Source organism: Phytophthora cinnamomi (assembly GCF_018691715.1).
Source record: "Phytophthora cinnamomi strain GKB4 chromosome Unknown Contig4, whole genome shotgun sequence".
Classification (NCBI taxonomy): Eukaryota; Oomycota; class Peronosporomycetes; order Peronosporales; family Peronosporaceae; genus Phytophthora; species Phytophthora cinnamomi.
In genome coordinates, this window is record NW_027150937.1 from 1,166,596 (window position 1) to 1,187,589 (window position 20,994).

The window sequence follows — 20,994 nt, forward strand, 5'->3', positions numbered from 1 at the left end:
GGGTAGCCATATGCCACTATCACGAGGGGATCGTTTACTGACACATGCATTTGACATGCTGGGCCCATACGAGGCTCGCCGCCGACGCTCCGAGTGGCCCGGCAGCGTGCGCCAGGACCCGGAGATCAAGGAATTGGACGAGGAGAACGGCGAGTGGGTCTTGTGCCGCACTTGTGCCGAGCATTACGAGCGGTTCGCAGCGTTTTATCGCCTTTATAGCCCCAAAATGCGCAGTTTAGCCAATTTTCCACTGGTTCCGGTGCTGCAGGACGCGAAGAGGACGCAAACCCAATGACCCGAAGGGCTTCAAGGTCAAGATGAACGGCAGGTTCCAGGAGGCTGCGTGGGCGATGCACAAGAGCCGCGTTGTAGCCCATAGGGGGGCCCAGGAGATGGCTACAGAGACGCCGGAAGAGCTGCAGAGACGACTGGAGCGCAGACGGGAGATTGAGATGGAGGTTGAGGCGCGACGCGGCGCCCCAAAGAGACCCAGAGTGGCCAGCAGCGACGAGGCAGACGAGGAAGAGGTCAGTGTGGAGACAAGAGACGAGAGGGCGCCGAGGGAACGTGAATCGATTTTGGCTGCTCAGTTGGTGCACCTGCCCACCACTGGGTGGCGCTGTCCGGGCGTCGTGCCGGACGCATTCTATCGCGAACACATGGAGCTGGTCCATGCGTTCGCAAAGTATTACGTTGGGTCGTACCGCGTCAATGTGGTGCGGGATCTTCGCTCGGACAAGTAAGTGGGGATTGCTTGCTGTGTAGTAATTTTATTTTTCCTGACAAGGTGTTTCGTGTGGTCAGGGTGCTGTTGTTTTCGCATGACTGCGAGAATGAAGTTGTACATCGTGAACGGCCGGGACAACCAGATTCGTGTGAGAGGTGCTACGCAGTGTGGCAGCATAACAAAAGTTTCAAGAGGATTCTGAAGAAAATGGGTAGATACGTGCTCGTTGAAGATACGCTACGTCGATCTTGGAGGTAAGCACTCTGTAGCGATTGTGCTTGCTTGATGGGTGCTGATCTATTGTTTGTACGCAGTCTGTCAGCGGAGGATTTGTCAGTGCTGTCCAAGTTTAAGCACTCAAGCGATATGAACCTAAACATTGAAGGGCGGAAGCTGAAGCAAGCAGCGATGGCGGCTGTCCAGCACTATGGCTTGTCAGCGAAGAGTCCGTCAACTCGCAGCGTCTCTGCTAGATCAAATGCAAACTCTGCGCGGAGCGAGCGCTTCGACAGAGTCCAGCAGCCGCTATCGATGGAGGTGATGCTGCAACTTCAATCGCTCGATTCAACAATACACGATGAAGGAGCCAACCCAACCGTGTCTGAATCTCTACAAAGCCAAGATGGAACCATGCAGGAACCTGCCTCGCCAAATGGTTACCTTATCCAGCAAAGCTCCGCGGCTACCGCAGCAGTCGACCGGATCCCATCTCCGCAAGAGCAATAAGCCGGAGCGCACAGTATTGCACTTTTAAACGGGAATGGGTTCTCCAAGTGACGTGGTGAATGGAATCGTATAAGACAGGAACTTATCCTTCTTCGATGATAACGCTCGTGTTTCCATTGGAGTCTGCCAACTTTTGCCCGGTTCAATTATAGCGGCAATGCCGGTGACAAGACTTCGAGTATGATGGTGACGTACCGGCAAGCCGCCAAAATAAGCTCCTCTTCGACTAAGTACTGGCGGCATTGGTTGTGAGCTGGGTCATGTGCAGTAGATCCGGGATCTCCCAGCTATCATTCAAAAATACGCGGCGTTGGCGAAAGCCCCACTCGAACACAAGAATCAAGATCGGGAGCTTCAAGTGTTAGCAACTCAGCATTCAGCACACTTTCAAGAATGGAAGTGTCCATTGCGCTGCTATTATTTTTCGCTGTGGCGGTGGTGGGATTTGCTGCCCGGCGTTGGCTGGGTGGTCGAATGCCATTGCTGAAGGATCATTCAAAGAAGCAAGAAGAGCTGAATGCTGAAGGTGTGGAGATTGTCGTCCAGAAGCCTGCTCACGATCGTCGTCTTAAGTTGGCTCTGCCCGATATCACGTCTATCCAGATCCGCTCACCAGTTGGGCCCATGAAGTCTTCAATTCGAAGTGCACTGAAAGAGCTGCGCTCGCGCCAGATGGTACAGAGTCTCTGCAGCAGGTTCGAGTCGCGCCTGAAGGTGTCAAGTGATTCGGAGGAATGCAAGAAGGAAGTAGCTAAGAAGTCGGCGGCCGCTTCAGAGACCGTGCAGGCTAGGACTCGCCGGCGAGATGCACGCGACGGCCGTGATGCTACTGTTGCTCCCGTCCTACTAGCCAGCGAGTTGGCGAAGGAAGCTGAGATCACTGCGAATGCCCGATCGAACAACCTGAACAAATTCCTTCGCAGCTACGCGTCCAACCTTGACAACGCTGTCTCCGCAGAACGCCGCGTCAGCTTGAACTCAGACGCCATCTCAGTGGAGCGTCGTGTGGTAATGAGCACGGACGCCGAAGATGAAGTTGAGCAGCCTTTGCTTGCCAACATGGAGGAAACTGAAGTGCCGACCACGGAAGCGGCTGCAGACAGCGACGAGTCCAGCATGGAGCTCGGTAAGAACCTTATCACTCCAAACATTACAAGTATCCTTACTCACTCACACCTGTGCTTTGTTGTGCTCCACGCAGACCTCGACCTGCACACGTTGCAGTTGGAGTCGGAGTTCTCGAACCAGGTGGACTCGCCGTCGACAGCAGATAGCGAGGCCGAGATGGAAGTGGCTGTACTCGTCGACTCGACGGACTGCGAGCCGCCAGTTGACGAGAGCCTCGACGAGTCCGACGAGGGGAACAACAACGTCGACACCAAGCGCAGCACCTTCATCCCCAGCTTACAACTATCCAAGGCCTTCACGCCCGCAGACTCGGACGAGCAGTTGACTCCAGAATTCACCCGCAGCAGCGACAGCAAACCCGAAATCTGCGCTGACCCACCGGCCAAGCTGGCGCTGTCGCGCTTCAAGCAGCAAGTGCCCTCCAACGGCCGTCGCGCGCGCGGCGTCGCCACCCTCAACATCTAACTTATAAACCCCGTAGGTAGCAGACTTCACCAAGCCATCCACTTCAACTTGGTCCTCCAATCATAATCCACAACGACCACCACCACCATCACAAAAGTATAGTTCTACCACTCCAACAAGAATCCTCTTCAACTTGCCTTCCAATTAAAACCCGGTGCCACGCGCCACACCACGCTTACACAATTCCATTCTTTTTCAGCGAATCAAAACGCGGTTTGAAAGCATACAAACTTCGGGTCAACTATTCCCGCCAACCGCTGGGTCACTTTGCCGCCGGTAATTTATCCCAGTTCCTCCGCGCAGGATGGTGGACGCCGAGGCGCAGACGGAGCCGCCCCTCCCGGTGCGTGCGCGCTCGTCTCGCCTCCCCGACTGCTGCGAGCTCGCAGGCTGACGCTCTCTCTCTCTCTCTGTGTACAGGCTGCGGTGGTGGGCGTGGAGCAGGACGTGCTGCTGGGCGCGCGCGTGCGCAAGAGCTTCGGCGCGCGCGCCTTCTGGGGCTCCGTGGTGGGCTGCTACTGGGTCTCGGGCGGGCTCTTCTACAAGGTGAGCTTCGACGACGGCGACGTGGACATCTTCTCGGCCGACGAGGTGCTGCGCGACGCGCAGGAGGCCAAGAATCACGCCAAGGAGAGCGCAGCCGACGCCAACAAGGACGGCGGCGCGGCGCTGGACGCGTACCTGGAGGCCATGCGCCACCACAGCCTCAAGCGCAAGCGGGACGGCGTCGTGGACTGCTCCGTGCCCAACGTGCGCCGCGTGCAGCTGTGGGGCCAGCGGCTCTACGCGTCCATCTACACGAACGAGCGCAACGAGACGTTCATCAAGGAGCTGCTCCGGGCGGAGGACGGCGGCGTGGGCGAGATGGAGAGCACGGGCCACGTGCAGGTCGGCGACATGATCCTGGCCGTCAACCAGACGCGCGCGCTCGGACTGCCCAGCAGAGAGCTCGCCGAGCTCATCAAGAAGCCCAAACGACCCATCACGCTCACGTTCTACCGACCGCCGCAGAACCGCGGGGAAACGGAGCAACAGGCACAAGGAGAGCGGGTCGCCACTGCTGCTACTACTGCTACTACTGCTGCTGCTGCTGCTGTAGCACCGGCGGCGGCGACAACAGCGGCGCAAGGGCAGCAGCCTCCTGCGTCTGCGCCGGCTTCGGCGCCGGGGCCTGTCGTGATGCCGCCGTCGTTTGTTGTGCCGCAGCCAGCGTTTGGACGCCCCGGTTCAGCCCCACATCCTCAGTGGACTCAACCGCCGCGGCCAGCCATGACAGAGAAGGAAGCACTTCGGCAAAGTCTGCTCCAGAGGTTTGCAGAGAGGCAACGAGGTGGATACGTACCAGGAATGCCCATCGGTGTGGTGGTTCCGGGGAACCATTTTCCAAGCCAAGGCGTACCGGTACCGGCGGGTTACACGGCGCACCGTCAGCAGTACGTCCAGAGCATTGTCGACGCCGCTGCCATGAGAGTGTCAACGGCCTTTACGGTCCCCCCACAGCAACAAGTAAGACCTATGCCAATTCCCCGGCCGCAAGCTTCGGTGCCTGTGTCGCGGGTTGAGTATTACACTGGACGCAATCAGAGACAACGCACAACCGGCCTAACGCTCTATGAGCAAGTGCAGCAAATGCAGGCTCAGCGCAACGCGACGTCTGGATCGACCACGACTTCAAGTGACCACACGCAGTCTCGCGCAGCGCCAACGGGGGATCTAAGAACAATTTCAGCACTAACTCCAGATACTGGAACGAGTACAGCGCGGAACGAACTAGAACGGCAGGCAGGGCAGACAGAGTCTGCGAGAAATCACCCAGATGCTTCGACCAGCTCGCGACAGTCTTCCAATAGCGAGTCTGCAAGCGAACGCAATTCAGCCGAGAGTATTCTGCGCGAGAGTACCCGCGTGCAAACGTCTGCACCAAGTACTTCAGTTGCTTCTACGAGCGTGACTGACCGTGATGTCCAAGCGATTGCACCTCTAGCTGAGAAAACCCCCACGGCTGCCCGACACGTGTGGAATCACGCTTCGTCGGTCTTGTCGCCGAATGACTCGTCATCGACCACAAATCCCGAGTCTTCGTCGACCCAGTCAACGTCGTTCCTGACGCCGAGTGGAACGTCGTCGTTCCTGTCGCCAAGTGACTCCTCAACAAGCAAAAGCTCGAAGTCTTCAGCAGCTCCGTCAACGTCATTCCTGACACTGAATCCGGAATCAGCAGATAAGAGTCCCACAACGGTCGAACGTGCCGCGGAGACTGCTTCTCACTCAATGTCGTTCCTGTCGCCGACTGATTTCAATGTGGAGGAGACCAGCTTGTCGTCGCGTCAGGATCTCGAAGCGACAAGCAGGACTGGGCAAATCAATTCGAATGTTAGTCTTGTGACGGTAAAGGTTACCCGGCGCCGGTTGTACCTCACTCTTGGTGTGCAGGGCACCCTGATCGCCGTCACGTCCTTCGTACCAGACGAGTTCGGTCGACCTGGCGAGGTTGAGGTGAGCGGAAAGGTGCTCCCTGGTGATGTATTGGTGCGTGTTAACTCTACGTACATCCGGTCGGGGATGACGCCTGGTAACGTGGCGGAAATTGTGAACGCCACGCCACGGCCCATGACACTGTGGTTCGAGCGCGCATCGTGGGATATTCTAGACGGCAAAGCGTAGCTCAACCGGTGAAAAATGACAAAGAGACTGGTATGTTAGAGTAGGTGGGTGACAATAGCAAGCGTATACCTTTAAAAGCGCAACCCGTTGCCCTTTTCATTAGTTCTGTTTACTCTGAGTCACTCAACGCTTGTGCGCTTCGCGCGCGCATGGATGCATTCCTGTTACAGAGGAAAAGGTGCCAGCTACAGCCTATCGCAGCGTCCTTCCTCAGAAGACGTTGTCGTACTTCTCCATGGCGCCAGACACTGCGTCCACGACCCTGACCTCGTTCATGACGTACACCGAGCGGAAGGCGCCCGACTCGTCGAAGCGCTGGATCGTGCGCAGACGCCGCGAGCTGTCGATACCTGTGATCGTCTCCACCATCAGCGGGCGCCCTAACAACAAGAACAAAGACAACAACAACAACAAACAACACCGTCAGCAAAAACCTATACACACCAGCAAACTTCCACCACGGTGTGTCGCCGTACCTGAGCGCTTGGAGGTGGCTGTGATGATGATGACATTGGTGCCGAGCTCCTGCATGGTGATGTCGGACCCGCGCAGCGTCGGGTCGTCCGTCTCGATCTTGAGGATGCCGTCGGACACGGGCTTGATCCACATGTGCTGCATGGAGGTGAGGCCGCTCATGGTGGTCCGCGACTGGCGCTGGCTCCACACGCCCTCGTCGTCGCGGAAGACGAGGTCGTTGGAGCACACCTGGCTGCCCTCCTCCTGCTCGGGGACGGTCGTGAGCTCCCCGTTCCAGCGGCCCTCCATGCTGGGCAGCACGTGGTAGCTGCAGCCGTTGACGCGCACCGAGAGCTGGTTGAAGAAGGCGCGGCCGGCGCCCACCTTCTTGGGCGCGAAGTGCGGCGGCAGGCTGCCGTTGAGCGAGCGCGAGATGATGCTTTTCTCCATGCCGAGGCGGTGCACGGTGCCGTCGGCGCCCGCGGCCCAGATGTTGTCCTCCTTGAGCATCTGCAGGTTCGAGTCCTCGTGCTTCCTGCGCGTCTTGATGCTCTCGGCCAGCAGCTTGTAGTTGAGCGGGTGGAAGGGCTGGTGCGCCGCCTCGATGTGCACCAGCACGTCTCCGTCCGTGATGCCCAGCTGCGCCAGCGTCTTCTCGTCGGGCAGCTCCTTGCCCTTGTGCAACAGCAGGATGAAGTTGTTGGGCGCGTCGCTGGTGGCGCCCTCCTGGTACGCGGCCTTCACGCCCGCCACGCTCTCGGACGGAGCCGCCTCCAGCGAGAACGCGCTCGTCTCGCTCTTGATCGTCAGCTTGATCGTCTCCGCGCCCGAGGCGGCGGCGGCGGTCGACGATGCGGCGGGGGACGCCATCTTCTTCTCTTATTGATCTCTTGGACGGCTCGAAAATGCAATTGTGAGATAATTCTTGGATCCCAAATTGAAGACAGCATTCGAGATAAATCGAGGTGGAAAAGCGGAAAATCGAGATTTTTTGGATGCATAGACGTGCAGTTGTTGTGTTGAAGATGGTGGGAGACACTCCGATGTCCACGAACACTTGCGGTGCATGAGTCGACTCTTCCCTGCCCAGACACGAGCGTATCGTGCGTCGGTACTCTGGATAAAGTGGGTAGCTACTAGGTAAAACCGTGTGCCTATTGAGAGCACATTCGAGCGCAATACAAGGTCATATCGGTGTTGCTGAAGCAATCCTGAAATCCTTGTCGGGGAGCCGACGTGAGGTGTTCACGTTTCTCCACTCCAATTACAACGGAATACGATCCTGACCAAACAACAAATCTGCCATTAGAGCTGCAGTCGAATATCGGCTGCGTCTAGAGGAAATGGCTCGGGTTCAAAAGGAAGAACAACGAATTCGTGCGAGCCAAGAAACCAAAATCCGAAATGAAGCACGAGAGAGAGCGTGCCGAGGAAGAAGCGAGCATATGGGCGAAGGAAGAGAAAGAAGAGATTATCAAGGAAGAAGAAAAAAAATCGGGCACGAATCCTAGAGGAAGAAGAAGCGCAGGCTGCAGAGAGGATTTGAGCTGAAATTCGAGATGAGGACGAGGAAAAACTTCGTGCTGAGATCCGGGATATAACATATTTTACAGTTGCGTACGATTTGCTTCTGCGTTGATATTTCACGTTGACATGGTTTTAGAATCTTTGCTTATGGTATTTGATGGTACGGCAGGTTTCCGCTCGAGTAGCGTTCGTCCCAGTCGCGGCTGAGCAGCGAGGACGTGGATGTTGTGGAGCAGAGGCTCCGCGGCGGTGTGTGCGCCAGCACGTCGGTGAACTGGCCGGCCTTGACTCGGCTGGCAAAGAGCTCATCCTCGCTCTCGTCCAGAATCTCGACGCTGTCGTCCGACATGGACAGCCGCCCCATGAAGGACAAGTTGGACGCGCGGGTGTCGTTGTTCGAGCTGATTTGCTCTTGTACCTGCGCCGCGATGTTGCGCACGAACGACGTCAGCGACCGGTCGCTGCCTTGGGCTAGATTGGCGTCGTCGGGAGAAGTTCTCAGTACGGCGCTGTTCAGGTCCGCAGCAGCGTCACATCCGCCACCTTCGAAGCGGATTTGGGTCAGAGACGACAGGTTCATCTTGGAGAGGCACACGCTGCAGAAGCGAGCGCGCTTCAGATGCGAGCCCGAAGGAGAGCTCCGCGCAAGAACGCGCTCCTTATAGCGGCACTTCTTGCACACGTACTGGTGGCAGCTCGCACATTTCGCGAAGTTCTCGATCACGGAAGGATCTGAGTGGCAAACGTAGCAGCTTTTCCGCGACGTGGAGTCTGCAGGGCGGCTGATCGACATCATGTACGCGAGCTTTTTCGCGCGAGTACACGCCAGCGCCTTCGTTGCCGCTAGCAGCACCTCCGACACCGCCATAACCGCGAAAAAAGACTGCGCAGTGTAGTTCATCTCGCCCTGCATGAAGACGCCGACCAGGGCGTCCTCCAGCTCTTCGAACACGTAGGAGAGCGATGCGTGCACACGTTTGTGCTTAGCGCGCTGAGGATACTCCGGTAGATCCACGGACTGCATGACGTGGTAGGCCATGCGCTTCCCCGACTTCTGGCGCACCATTCCCATCTTGTCGAAGTAGCACAAGTCTCGGTTGCTCCCCACGGGCGGCTTGATGGTCGCCCACTTGAGACCCGTGAACGCGTACGGGTCTTGCATCGTATTGGTCTCCACGGCGTACAGCACGGCGCTGTCAACTACTTTGGGGCATCTGATGGAGTTCATGAGTGTCATCTCTTCGGTGCTGCCGCAGTACAGCCCCTCGAGGATATCGTCGAAGCGACCTCGAAGCGTGCCCACACACAGCAGCGGGGTCTGGCCGTCGCGAATCAACTGCCGCGAGCGAAACAGGCGTACGCCATTTCGTGCTCGAATACTCTTCCACCTCGAGGTGTCGACACTGGGGCCGTCCAGCTGCCCGTACGCCGTGATGGTCTCAGACATCACTCGCTCGGCGCGGTCGTGATAGCGGTCGAGTTGGGGCAGCTCCAGATTCACAGCCGGGTGGTTAGCTCGATGACTACGCAGCGGCATGAGGATATTAGTGCTGTTCTAACTCGAGAGATAGTGGATTCTGTTGTGGGGAAGGCGATCGATTGCAGGGAGACGATCGACGCGCTTGCTCCTCGCAGCGTTGTCAGTGACGATCGCTCTCGAGCATTGGTCGTCCACACCCGACGCCAGGTGGTTTTAGCTCGTGCCCCTCGAACATGCTCTTCAAAAACTCCGTACATTTCCTCTTGGCGGCATAAACCGCAGTGTAAGCTTATCAATTGCGCGATGGGGTTCATGAATTCATTCATGGCACGGTAGCCTAGTGAGACCGAGGCGGAATGCATACGTGCGGTCTCCCAAAGCGGCTGGCATGATGCACAAATTGTGGTGGCGTCGACAGTCGATCGTTGAGATTTGTGCTGGCGAAAGGTTATTATAGTGAGCGTGTTGATGCCATCGGGAAATGGGGCGGCATTAAGCAACACGCACTTCCCCACTCATGTTGCGCTACCAATGAAGCTCGACAAAGGGCCCCACTTTTCGATACTCAATACATCAAGCGCACTCATAAAACGACAACTAACCGCCTCTGTATCACTGGCTTGTGTAATCTGAGCTGTCCGACGTCTGCATGTTCCGCCGGCTGCGTGCGCGAACGGAGCGGGCGATGAGAGACTGTTCTCGAGCGAAAGCCCAGGTATCTTCGGCCTGGTTAGCCACCTGCTGGAGCTTCGCGAACAACGCAGAGTGGCGCTGCTCTGGGTCTTCAAACTCGTGTCCACACGTGGACGATCTCGTCGACGTGGTCGAGCACGGACTGCGCCCTGACATGTCGAGCAAGCCCTTGTCGAGCAAGACAAACTGGCCGCACTGGAGTCTACTCGAGTTGAGCACGTCTTCGCTCTCGTGCTCCAAGTCCGCGTCGTCCTCAAACGCCTTCCCCATGGACGACAAGCTCGATGCTCGGATGTCGCCGCGCGTGCTCAGCTCCTGTATCTGCGCCGAGATTTTGCGGACGAATGAAGTGAGCGACCGATCACTGCCTTGAACGTCCACCTTCACGTCCTCAGTCTCTTCATCGATCTTGCAGAACGTCGCGTTCGGCACCGGGGAACTACGCACCTCTCCAACGCTGTATACACCAGCCTCGACGCGGATCTGGTCGAGAGAAGACAAGGTCACCTTCGAGATACACACGCGGCAAAACTCGGCCCGCGAAAGCTGAGAACTCGAACTCGTGTCGCGGGCGAGGACGTGCTCCCTCAATCGGCACTTCTTGCACACGTTCTTGCTGCAGCCAGAGCAGTTGGTCAACCTCTCGAAAAATGACGAGCTGCCCTTGCAGACGTTGCAGTTCTTTTCAGAGGAGGAGAGCCTCCGGGCTTCGGGCCGGTTCATCGACATAATGTGCGCAAGCTTCTTCGCACGAGTGCACTCCAGCACATTGGCAATCGACAGCAACATCTCCGACACTGCAGGTATCGCGATGTAGGATAGCGCCGCGTAGTTCATCTCGCCCTGCATGTAGACGCCTACCAAGTCGTCCTCCAGCTCTTCCAGCACGTAGCAGACAGACATCTGCACTCGTTTGTGCATGGCCTTCTGAGGACACTCGGGCAGATCCACGGACTGCATGACGTGGTAAGCTGTCCGCTTCCCCGAGCGCTGACGCACCAACCCCATCTTGTCGAAGTAGCACAAGTCTCGGTTGCTCGCGACGGACAGCTTGATCGTCGCCCACTTGATGCCCGTGAAGGCGTAGGGCTCCAACGACGTCTTCTTCTGAACCGCGTAGAGCACGGCGCTCTCAGCCAGTCTCGGACACTTGATCACATTCATGAGCAGCATCTGCTCGGTGTTGTCGCAGTACAGTCCTTCCAAGACATCGTCAAAACGACCTCGAAGCGTGCCCACACACAGCAACGGTGTTTGCCCCGTGACGGTCAGTTGGCGTCCGCGAAATAGTCGGATTCCGTGTCGAGCCCGCATACTCTTCCACCCTGAGGTGTCGACGACGGTGTGGCCGTCCAGCTTCCCGTACGCGGCGATGGTCTCGGACAATGCTCTCTCAGCGCGATCGTGGAAGCGGTCGAGTTGGGGCAGCTCCAGAGTCACAGTTGGATGCTCGGCTCGGCGACTACGCAGCGACATGGTCCGCGTTGGAATAGGGAGGTGGCTTGTAGAACGTTGCGAATAGCGGGTTCGTTTTGAGCTTGGACGCGTCATGTTGACTGGAAATTTAAAAGTGGGTGTGCAAGTGTGACACAGCCCAACGCTTTCTCATATGCATGTAGGAATCCAACGACATCCTTGCAGCCGCAGGCAAGGCTTGCATGCGGCTGGAGAAGAGACTGTGGTCGTTCAGGCTATGGCGACCGCAAAGTGTAGGGTCCACTACAGGTGGTTTTGACCCGGTTCGTCCTGAACATGCGCTTGAACACGAGGAATTATCGCGAGTCGCTCCCGATGCGGTCAAGATCTCGATACATCAAGGCTTCCAGTAGTAGTGGCGGGACCCACAGCGGTGTTGTGCTGCTGCAGTTTGTCGAGCAGCAATTTGTTCTTCCTACTTTCAGTGGGCAACCACTTTTTGTGGGGTTCATAATCAAGCGAACTGATTGCAATCTACATGTATCCTGCAGAGACCGGCTCATTTCGCGGCCCAAAGCCTCATGCCATCCTTGTGTGACTCAGCGCCGGATCAGTCAAAGACTGAGTCTTGGTCTGGTGCCGTTGAGACGCGCGGTCTCGCGTATGTAAAGGCGTCTGTGGCATCCAAAGTCTCCACTGCAGGGTTCACCGCCCGATGTGCTCGTGGTATGGGATCCCGAGTACATGTACCAGGTAGCAGCATGACCGCGAGCACGCATGTGAGCACTTGTGGCCGTTCGACGTGCAGATGCACGTCGACACCAGTATCTGTACACGATGATTTCGGTGGGGATGGATGCCTTTCAGTGCTTCCCTTCAATCTCATGTTGAAGATCCTGAAAACATATTGCAGGGCTAGCACAACTCAGTTTAGTTTTCCTAAACGGCGAGCTGTGTGGCGTATCCTGGGTGAAAGACTACAGTGCCGTGTGTGTGTGCCTGGAAACCATGTGTGTCAACGCTTCAAAACGCTCGTATGCATGCATTATACTGCTCTCATCGACAGATCCACGCTATGATAGCCCCGTCGATCAACTTTCCTGACTATTCTACATGATGTAGACTGCATCTGCCCAGTTCGTGGGATACATGTTGCATGGTGCACCCTCACGCGTGAACTTTGCACGTTCGACTCCTTAACGCAAAGGAGTTGAATACAAGTGAGCTTTTGGCGAGGGAAGCGTCTTGAAGTTGATGCTGCTACACTTTTGTTGTCTATAAGTTGATGTTTTTCGAGCAAGGGTTGGTAGTAAAATCGCGATTAGTACTACATAATAATAATCATAATAATAATAGTTAAAAATTAAGTATAGCCGTTAGTACTAACGTAAACCTAATTATATTATTAGTAAATTCATTAATAGTATTGAATGTTTCACGCACCCAATTAGTAATGTAATATTAATATAGTTAGTAAATCAAATTGTTTCCCTAATTAATGATATTACATAGGGTGTGAATTCGATATTACTATCAATCCCTGCGTGAAAGGCAACGAACACGACTCAAAGCCTCTGCAAACACGACGAGGTACCTCGGGTATTATAGGGGTTCACGGGATAATACTCGCTGCAGTACTTGTTCTTGGCAACTTGCAACGACTAGAACCTTCCCCCGTAGTCTGTCACGGAAGCGCTCGATGGACTTTATCGCAGCTTCAAGTTACCACGACGACTTCGATCGCACGGCCACTGCCATCACCAAGTCTGAAGACTTACTACAATTGTTGTATGGCTGACTTAAGGGCGCTACTCGCTCGACTGGCTGTACACGGATCCGTCGGAGCCCTGCGCGCACCGGCGGGTGCGCTGGAAGACTGAATGCGCCACAAGCGACTGCTCTCGCGTGAGGTGGAACGTCGCCTCCGCCTGGTTGGACACCTGCAGCAGCCTCGCGAACAGCGACGTCCGGTACTGCTCCGCGTCCTCGTCGTCGTGGTAGTGTGAGGACGATGCTGTGGACGCCGTCGAGCGCACGCTGCGGCGCGACGCGTCTGCGGGCACGAGTTGGTTGCTCTTCTTTCCGATCGAGTTGAGCACGTCTCGGCCCTCGCCCAGCAGCGCGTCGTCGTCTTCGTCCTCCGAGATGGACACCTTCTCCATGGACGACAGGTTGGAGATGCGGACATCGCTGCGGCTGCTGAGGTCCTGCAGCTGCGCCGAGATCTTGAGCGTGAACGCCGTCAGAGACCGGTCGCTGCCCGGCACGTCCACCTGCTCGGGCTCCTCGTCCACCTCGCAGAACGCGGCGTTCATTTCCGCCGTGCGGACGCTGAAGCCTCCGGCCTCGGCTCGCAACTGGTCGATGGACGTCGAGTCCATCTTGGAGATGCACACGCGACAGAACTCTACGCGCAGCAGATGCGAGCTCGAGACCGCGTCGCGCGCGAGCACGTTCTCCTTCAGCCGACACTTCTTGCAGACGTGCTTGAAGTTGCACCCCGCGCACTCCTGCAGGCTTTCAAAGAACGAGGTGCTGCCTCGACAGACATCGCAGCATCGGCGAGACGATCTCCGTCTGAACCGACCTGGGGGAGCCACCGCCATCATCTCTGCGAACTTCTTGGCTCGCGCGCACTCGAGAGCATTGGTCACAGCTAGTAGCAAGTCCGAGACTGCCGGTGTGGAGAAGTACGACAAGGCCGCGTGGTCCATCTCGCCCTGCATGTAGACGCCCACCAGATCGTCCTCCAGCTCTTCGAATATGTAGCACAACGACGCCTGCACCCGCTTGTGCATCGCCTTGTGCGGCAGCTCCGGCAGGTCTACGGACTGCATGACGTGGTAGGCCATGCGCTTGCCCGATTGCTGGCGCACCAGCCCCATCTTGTCGAAGTAGCACAAGTCTCGGTTGCTGGCGACCGACAGTTTGATGGTCGTCCACTTGATGCCCGTGAAGGCGTACGGTTCGCACAGCGTTTGCCGCTGCACGGCGTAGAGCACGGCGCTCTCGGCTAGTCGCGGGCACTTAATGGCGTTCATGAGCAGCATCTCCTCCGTGCTCTGGCAGTAGACCCCCTCCATGATGTCGTCGAAGCTGCCGCGCAGAGCTCCGACGCACAGCAACGGCGTGCGTCCTGCAATGGTGGGGTAGCGACCACGAAATAGCCGCACGCCGTGTCGCGCGCGAAGGCATTTCCACCTCGCGGTGTCGACGTCCTGGCCCAATTGGGCGTAGGTGGCGATGGTCTCCGTAAGCGCCTTCTCGGCTCGGTCGTGGTAGCGGTCTAGCTGCGGCAGACCGAGTGTGACGCTGTGGTGCTCTGCGCGCCAACTACGGAGCGACATGGAGAGCGCGGGCACTGCGAGGCGGCGCGTGGAGCGCTGCGAGGCTCGGGAGCGACTGAAGCTCGGCGTCTGCTGCGCCATGTCGGCTCGGATGCGAGAAATGGATAATGAGTGAGTGGCGAGGTGCAGGTGCAGCGATTTCGTTTGTGGTGGATCGAGGGAGTGCCACTGGGGGGTGCTGCTGTGGACAGTGTCGGCCTCCATCCGGTAAGACACAGTACGAGTCGGACGGAGCTCACACGCTGCTGAGCTGGGCTCTGCTACGCTCGGGGCCGGCCTCCGCACAGAGAGGGTGGCCGCATCGAATTCGCCACGGTCTGCTGCAGGGGAAGATTCGCTTGAATTCAATTCCACTAGGTAGCACGATGCACTAGATTGTTTCAACGATGACTGCGCGGATGTCCGTCCGAGCGTTCGCATAGCGTCGATGGCGGCCGTCGACGATGGGCCTTGGTGTTGCCATAAGGGAATTTGCCAATTTAGTGCACTTTTCAAAGGGCATCAGTCAAGGCGCGATAGCCGAAAGTCTACTGTGAGTTTCAGTGTGCAATATGCATGCCCAGACAGGTGTTTGTTTACTCTCTTTCACAGATTAATTCTGGTATGGAGAGGCTCTTATTGGGTAGTTTGGATGGACTGTAGTGAATGGCCTATTTCCTGCTGATTGCCAGTTTAGTGCTCCTTTTTATCTTAGTATTTGTATAAACCAGCATTTCTCAAACTGGGACAGTGTTTCTTTCGTTCAGTGGTTAGGTAACCTATAATACTCGATAAAAACGCAAACACATCAGTTTTGAAAGGATATGTATCTTGGAAATAATTTGTCATTTCGACAGTGCTGACAGCTCAGTCGGTTAACGCCGCTGGCTTAATGAGGGCCCTACGGGGAGCATGGTTGTCGCGGGTTCGAGTCCCCTCGGACACGTTAATTCTCCGCACTGTTATAAAGGTATGATTATCTGCTCATCTGTGTGTGCAATTGACTTACAGTAACTAACATTGATTTGCCTGTCTGTCTTATCTCTTGACTAAACTTCAAACAGCGATTGCTCGGGTGCGCCTGGAGCATTTTCAACCTCCGTATGAACCGGTGTCAGTCGGGAACCTTTTTGCCGTGCCTTTCGAGGTTTTGCTTGTAGGTTCTCTAGTAGTTCACGGGTTAGCAATCGCCCACCAACTGTCGCTCTCTTCCGCTTCTTGTCTTTCGTGCGTGGTGGTGGGAGGACGAGAAGCTGTTGTTGGACGGTTTTCTTCACGTGAAGCCAAGCGGCTTGCTTAATCGACGCCGGCGCCGCTTCATAAAGCGCCTGTACCAGCCGCTACCAGCGCCAGTGCCCGTAGTCATCTCAGCTATCGTGCTGGCCTTGGCAATGATTTCCCCACGTTTGGCCGGCTTCCCGATAAGCTGTCGCCCCATTATCCACTCACAAAGGTTTTGCTCTGCCTCAGCTGTCAGGCGTGGTTGAGGGCCACGTCACTGAGACTCCATCGATTCGTCTTTCTTGCGCTTGCCTACCCACTTAATTAGCTTGCGGTAGAGTTTAGCTTGCTTTTGGTGTAGTCTCCGCGCTTCTTGGTCATGATTCTCGGGGCGAGGTCAATTTGGTAGTGATAGTCAAATAGTTAAGCTCATGCCACTAGTACTAACTGCAAAAGCAGACGAGACAAATCGGGTGGTCGAGAGTTAGCCAACAGGAGCTGTATACATAATGGCAGGTTTTACAGTTTCAAATATTTCATCCAGTAATATACCAGAGCTCGTAGGGTTTTGGCGTGATTGGTCGTTTCTATTAGTGCACTAATATGCTTCTAGTGCACTAAAGTGGCAGATTCCCTTAGCTGAAGCTGGAGCTGCCATCGTGGCTAGCATTGCATTGCTTATGCGTCCATCTTATTCCTCCTGTCCGTATCTTCGCCGTGGAGCCAGATGGATTCGCTTCAACGTGCACTTTCCTGGGGAGCTGCGCGGTAACGTGGCACAGCCTAGCTTCATTGCCCGTGCCATGTCCGGAGCGAACTGTATGGGGTTCTGGTCCACACCCTGCGCCACAGCCTTCCTGCCCATAGTCTCGCCCGCCATAGCCTCTCGACCGGAGGTTTCTGCTCGGAACAACAGCGCCTCTGCAGACCTCAGACAACGACCACCAGAGGCGAATAAAGATGAAAATTGCATCAAGTCTTACGTGACGAACCGGCTGAAAGCCTTTCAGCCGGTTCGGTGAAAGGCAAAGGTCAACGCGAAATACTGTTCACCCATCCCCGATATCAGAGCCTTCAACTACTTTCACTTCAACAACTATCTTCCGCCGTATGTCTTGCGAACTGAGGGCGATCGATTCACCCAGGCATGTCGAGGCAGCGCTTCGGCGGTCACATTGCAAAAGGAATCGAAATGGACGCGCAGCCGCCCGTGTTCTCCGGGACGCTCAAAGTCCGCGCCTGCCACGTCCTCTGGTGCGTGTGCGCGTGTGAGGTGCATTGCACTTGAAGCGGTAACACAAAACATCTAACGTGTTGCTTCCTGCCTGCCTACAGGACGAAGACGCCTGTACAGCTGACGTACCACCGCCAGGACTACCGCCACGCGCTGCCGGTGCTGCTCATTCGTCGGCCGGGCGTTCTCGGCGGCGAGTTCCGCGTGCCGCTCGACCCGTGCATCCACCCCGTGCGCCTGCTGCCCGTGTCCAGGAAGATGGCAGCCAAGCTGGAGTTCGCGCTCGAGTACGGCTGGCACACGAGACAGGTCCGTCTTCGAGCGCCCGACGCCAGCACGTACAGGCAGTGGACGAGTCTCGTATCGGCGGCGCTCGAGTCGGGGCGGAGACCGCTGGCCAGCTGCACCAGTACAACCAGAGGAGGAGACAATCGCTCAACTGTGCACGACCTCGAGTGCTCCAGCCTCGCGTCAACTCTGAACAGCAGCAGTAACGCAAAGTTCAATATCACTCTCCGGCGGAAGGTGCCCGAGAAGGACGAGGAAGAAGAAGACGAAACCGTGCAGCAACACTTTTTCAGTCACCTCCGACCCGCGCCCAGCGACTTCTTCGTGCTGCACGAGGGCAACTCCCGCCCAGCCTCTATAATCCACGACGACTTCCAGCACCCTAGTTGGGCCCTCGATTCGCCCAGCAGTGCACCCGTCGGAAGCTGCAGCTGCTTCAAAGTCCACGGGTGTCTATGGCCGTCGCTGCGCATCCGCTTCAGCTCAGCCGCCATCACCCACGAGCTCTTCCTGCAAGCCAGGGTCTGGTTCATGCTGCTGTGAGTCACACCGCAGAGCTCGTGCAAGCCGAGGTCCAGCAACATGCTCTCGGCAACCTCTGTAGCCATATCGACTTGGCCAGGGGATACATGACACATAGCTACATATGTCACTATTCTGGGGATTGGACGCCTTCGCCACTCATCCGGAGCCCATGGAGCTGCTGGAGGCGCGCGTGCAGTTCGTGCGCGCGGGCGCCCGCTCGGCCCGCTCCGTGTCCAAAGTGTACCTGAATCCGAGCGATATGGCGCAGTTCGGGCTGGAATCGGGCGCCCACGTGACGCTCCACGCGTGCGACAAGGTGGACGATGACTCGCCCTCGCTGCTGCTGTGCGGCCTGGCGTGGCCCATGGACAAGATCAAGCGGCGCGGCGTCGGCCTCAGCTCCATGTGGGAGGCGGCGGTGGCCGAGCAGCAGGTGGAGGCGGTCACGGTGCAAGTCCTGCAGCAATCGAGTGCGCCAGCCAAGAGCGTGGCGCTGCGGTTGGTGTCCAGAGCTTCGACCCACAAGCAGAAGCTGTCCGAGAAGGAGCGCGCGTTGCTGACGCGCTGCATCGCCGTGATGATCGACGGAGCGTTGGTGCACCGCGGGTCGCTGCTTTCGCTGCCGCTGCACGGCGTGAACTCGGTTTTCCGAGTCGAAAAGGTCAACGGAGTGAGTCGCGGTGAACCAAGCATTGTGGCTGTAAGCGCAGCCAAGACGGCGCTTACGGTGGCGTGGGAGGAGGATCAGGAGGAGGCTCTGCTAGAGAACAAGAGTGTCGGGTTTAGTGACACAGCAGTGAAAGGCAAACTGGACGGGTTCGCAGCGATCGGGGGTCTGCACGAGGAGCTGAAGGCCATCCGCGAGGTGGTGGAGCAACCACTGACGAACCCAGAGACGTTCGAGACGTTTGGTCTGCCGGCGCCGAAGGGCGTGTTGCTGTTTGGGCCACCCGGAACGGGCAAGACGTTGATTGCGAGGACGCTGGCGCAGGAGCTGAACGCGCGGGTGTTCACCATCAACGGGCCGGAGGTGGTGAGTAAGTTCGTTGGCGAGAGTGAGGCGAACCTGCGCGCCGTGTTTGCGCAGGCTGCGCGCGAGGCTCCGTCGCTTGTGTTTATCGATGAGCTGGACGCTATCTGTCCAAAGCGTGACTCGCGTGTGGGGGACATGGAGCGTCGACTGGTGGCGACTCTGCTTACGCTGATGGACGGCTTGAGCGCGTCGCGGCAAGTCGTTGTGTTGGCGGCGACTAACCGGCCCAACGCCCTTGACCCTGCGGTGAGAAGACCTGGCCGATTTGATCGCGAAGTGGAGATTGGCATCCCGAGGGCCAAGGACCGACTGGCAATTCTACGAGCGGCCCTGCGCCGCCTACCGCACAAACTCACTAACTCAGAACTTCAGGAGCTGAGTTCGATCGCCCACGGTTATGTGGGCGCTGACCTCAGCGCACTTTGCAAGGAAGCCGCGCTACTAGCGCTTCACCGTTCGTTTGCGAACAATGCTCAGTCTACGGATGATGTTTTGGCCAGCTCAGACTCGCTGCCCGCATTTGAAGTGACATTGAGCGATCTGAAGCTAGCGATGCGAGGAATTCGGCCGAGTGCTCTGCGTGAGATTTCAGTGGATGTGCCTCGCGTGCTGTGGAGTGACATTGGAGGCCAAGATGCGCTGAAGCAAGCTCTTCGTGAGGCGGTGGAGTGGCCGCTGCAGCATCCAGAGGCCTTCACTCGAATGGGTATCCGGCCGCCAAAGGGTGTTCTGCTGTATGGTCCTCCTGGTTGTAGTAAGACATTGGCAGCTAAGGCTCTGGCTACGGAGAGCGGCATGAACTTTATTGCTATCAAGGGTCCTGAGTTGTTCAGCAAGTGGGTTGGTGAGTCCGAGCAGCAAGTGCGTGAGGTGTTTCGCAAAGCTCGCGCTGCTTCACCGACCGTGGTGTTTTTCGACGAGATCGACGCACTCGCCAGTACGCGTGGATCTGGCGGCGGCAGTGGCGCTTCAGACCGTGTTCTAAGCCAGCTATTGACCGAGCTGGACGGACTTGAGCCGCTGAAGCGAGTCTTAGTGGTGGCTGCAACGAACCGCCCCGACTTGCTAGACCCCGCCCTAATGCGACCTGGCCGCATTGATCGCGCGCTGTACGTGTCTCCGCCTGATGTTCCTGCACGTGAACAGATCTTGCAAATCCACACGCGAAAGACGCCGTTGTCATCGGATGTCAGCCTGGCTGAGCTGTCCATCGCCACCGCTCGGTTCTCGGGAGCAGAGCTTCAAGCTTTGTGTCGTGAAGCCGCTCTGCATGCAGTCGAAGAAGACCGTGCAGCGGCGAACGTAGCAAAACGGCATTTCGTGCGCGCGCTGTCAGTCGTAACGCCACAGATCGACGACCGTATGCTAGCGTTTTCGAGCGCTTCCGTGACGGCCAGCGGCGATAGACTCCAGTCGTAGCTAGCTAAGTAAGAACAAAATAACGAGGCGATGAAGCCTTTTCTCCATGTTGAAGACGGCATTTCGTGGACCTCCCATCCGAGGCACCAATGCGCACATTCTTCTTTGACCGTAAAGGAAGTTTTGAGGCTCACAAGCCGTGTTCTTTGCGGTTGTTAAACGTGGCTAATGCACCAAAGCATCAACTTGTAGATAACCAAGGTGTAAAGCTATACATGTGCAACAGCTTTACCTCGCGAAACGTACAAGTGGTCCATTCTGCGATGGCCCTCCTTTGCGTTACACTCTTCACGATGCGTCGAAGCGAAGTTGACGCCTGGAGGCGCATCAAGCAACCTCCCCCACGAGCTCAGCCAAACGGGGCAGATATAATCTATCTACATGTATCATATAGAACTCCGGATGAACATCGAGGTAAGATGATCCATGCAAATTGAAATCGAACCAGGAGCTAACTGGGATTTGTTCATGAACAGCGCGTTTGGACGTTGATACGCGCAGTCTCGCGTTCAGGGTTTTACAGTAATATGACAGGGGAGTACACAGTAGTAGTACTATTGCTACTGTAGTCAGTAGTTTGTGCAGTTTCGTACAATCTACTACGATAATACTTAGCAGTTCACCCCGCCGGAGGCACAGTACTAATTTGTACTGCCGAGAATCACG

At 56.7% G+C, this 20,994-nt stretch overlaps 8 protein-coding genes across 8 annotated transcripts; 4 read left to right on the forward strand and 4 right to left on the reverse strand.

Moving 5' to 3' along the window:
- Nucleotides 1-55: 55 nt before the first annotated feature.
- Nucleotides 56-3,046, forward strand: IUM83_05418 (Mitochondrial 2-oxodicarboxylate carrier 2; the record flags this gene model as incomplete). Its single annotated transcript, XM_067929554.1, has 6 exons — nt 56-192; nt 269-739; nt 805-981; nt 1,042-1,264; nt 1,943-2,579; nt 2,655-3,046. The coding sequence occupies 6 exons, from the start codon at nt 56-58 to the stop codon at nt 3,044-3,046; spliced, it is 2,037 nt and encodes a 678-aa protein (XP_067799631.1).
- Nucleotides 3,047-3,350: 304 nt separating this feature from the next.
- Nucleotides 3,351-5,710, forward strand: IUM83_05419 (TKL/TKL-CCIN protein kinase; the record flags this gene model as incomplete). Its single annotated transcript, XM_067929555.1, has 3 exons — nt 3,351-3,389; nt 3,467-4,096; nt 5,480-5,710. 3 exons carry the CDS (start codon nt 3,351-3,353, stop codon nt 5,708-5,710), a joined length of 900 nt encoding a protein of 299 aa, XP_067799498.1.
- Nucleotides 5,711-5,920: 210 nt separating this feature from the next.
- IUM83_05420 (Ubiquitin domain) lies at nt 5,921-7,036 on the reverse strand (the record flags this gene model as incomplete). The annotated part of the gene is made up of 2 exons (XM_067929556.1): nt 5,921-6,090; nt 6,187-7,036. 2 exons carry the CDS (start codon nt 7,034-7,036, stop codon nt 5,921-5,923), a joined length of 1,020 nt encoding a protein of 339 aa, XP_067799773.1.
- An 802-nt stretch (nt 7,037-7,838) lies between these two features.
- IUM83_05421 (uncharacterized protein) lies at nt 7,839-9,230 on the reverse strand (the record flags this gene model as incomplete). The annotated part of the gene is made up of 1 exon (XM_067929557.1): nt 7,839-9,230. The coding sequence occupies one exon, from the start codon at nt 9,228-9,230 to the stop codon at nt 7,839-7,841; it is 1,392 nt and encodes a 463-aa protein (XP_067799729.1).
- Nucleotides 9,231-9,785: 555 nt separating this feature from the next.
- On the reverse strand, nt 9,786-11,342 carry IUM83_05422 (uncharacterized protein; the record flags this gene model as incomplete). Its single annotated transcript, XM_067929558.1, has 1 exon — nt 9,786-11,342. One exon carries the CDS (start codon nt 11,340-11,342, stop codon nt 9,786-9,788), a length of 1,557 nt encoding a protein of 518 aa, XP_067799481.1.
- A 1,748-nt stretch (nt 11,343-13,090) lies between these two features.
- On the reverse strand, nt 13,091-14,710 carry IUM83_05423 (uncharacterized protein; the record flags this gene model as incomplete). The annotated part of the gene is made up of 1 exon (XM_067929559.1): nt 13,091-14,710. The coding sequence occupies one exon, from the start codon at nt 14,708-14,710 to the stop codon at nt 13,091-13,093; it is 1,620 nt and encodes a 539-aa protein (XP_067799480.1).
- A 2,266-nt stretch (nt 14,711-16,976) lies between these two features.
- IUM83_05424 (RxLR effector candidate protein) lies at nt 16,977-17,894 on the forward strand (the record flags this gene model as incomplete). Its single annotated transcript, XM_067929560.1, has 2 exons — nt 16,977-17,083; nt 17,165-17,894. 2 exons carry the CDS (start codon nt 16,977-16,979, stop codon nt 17,892-17,894), a joined length of 837 nt encoding a protein of 278 aa, XP_067799757.1.
- Nucleotides 17,895-18,045: 151 nt separating this feature from the next.
- Nucleotides 18,046-20,328, forward strand: IUM83_05425 (Spermatogenesis-associated protein 5; the record flags this gene model as incomplete). Its single annotated transcript, XM_067929561.1, has 1 exon — nt 18,046-20,328. One exon carries the CDS (start codon nt 18,046-18,048, stop codon nt 20,326-20,328), a length of 2,283 nt encoding a protein of 760 aa, XP_067799776.1.
- Nucleotides 20,329-20,994: the final 666 nt, after the last annotated feature.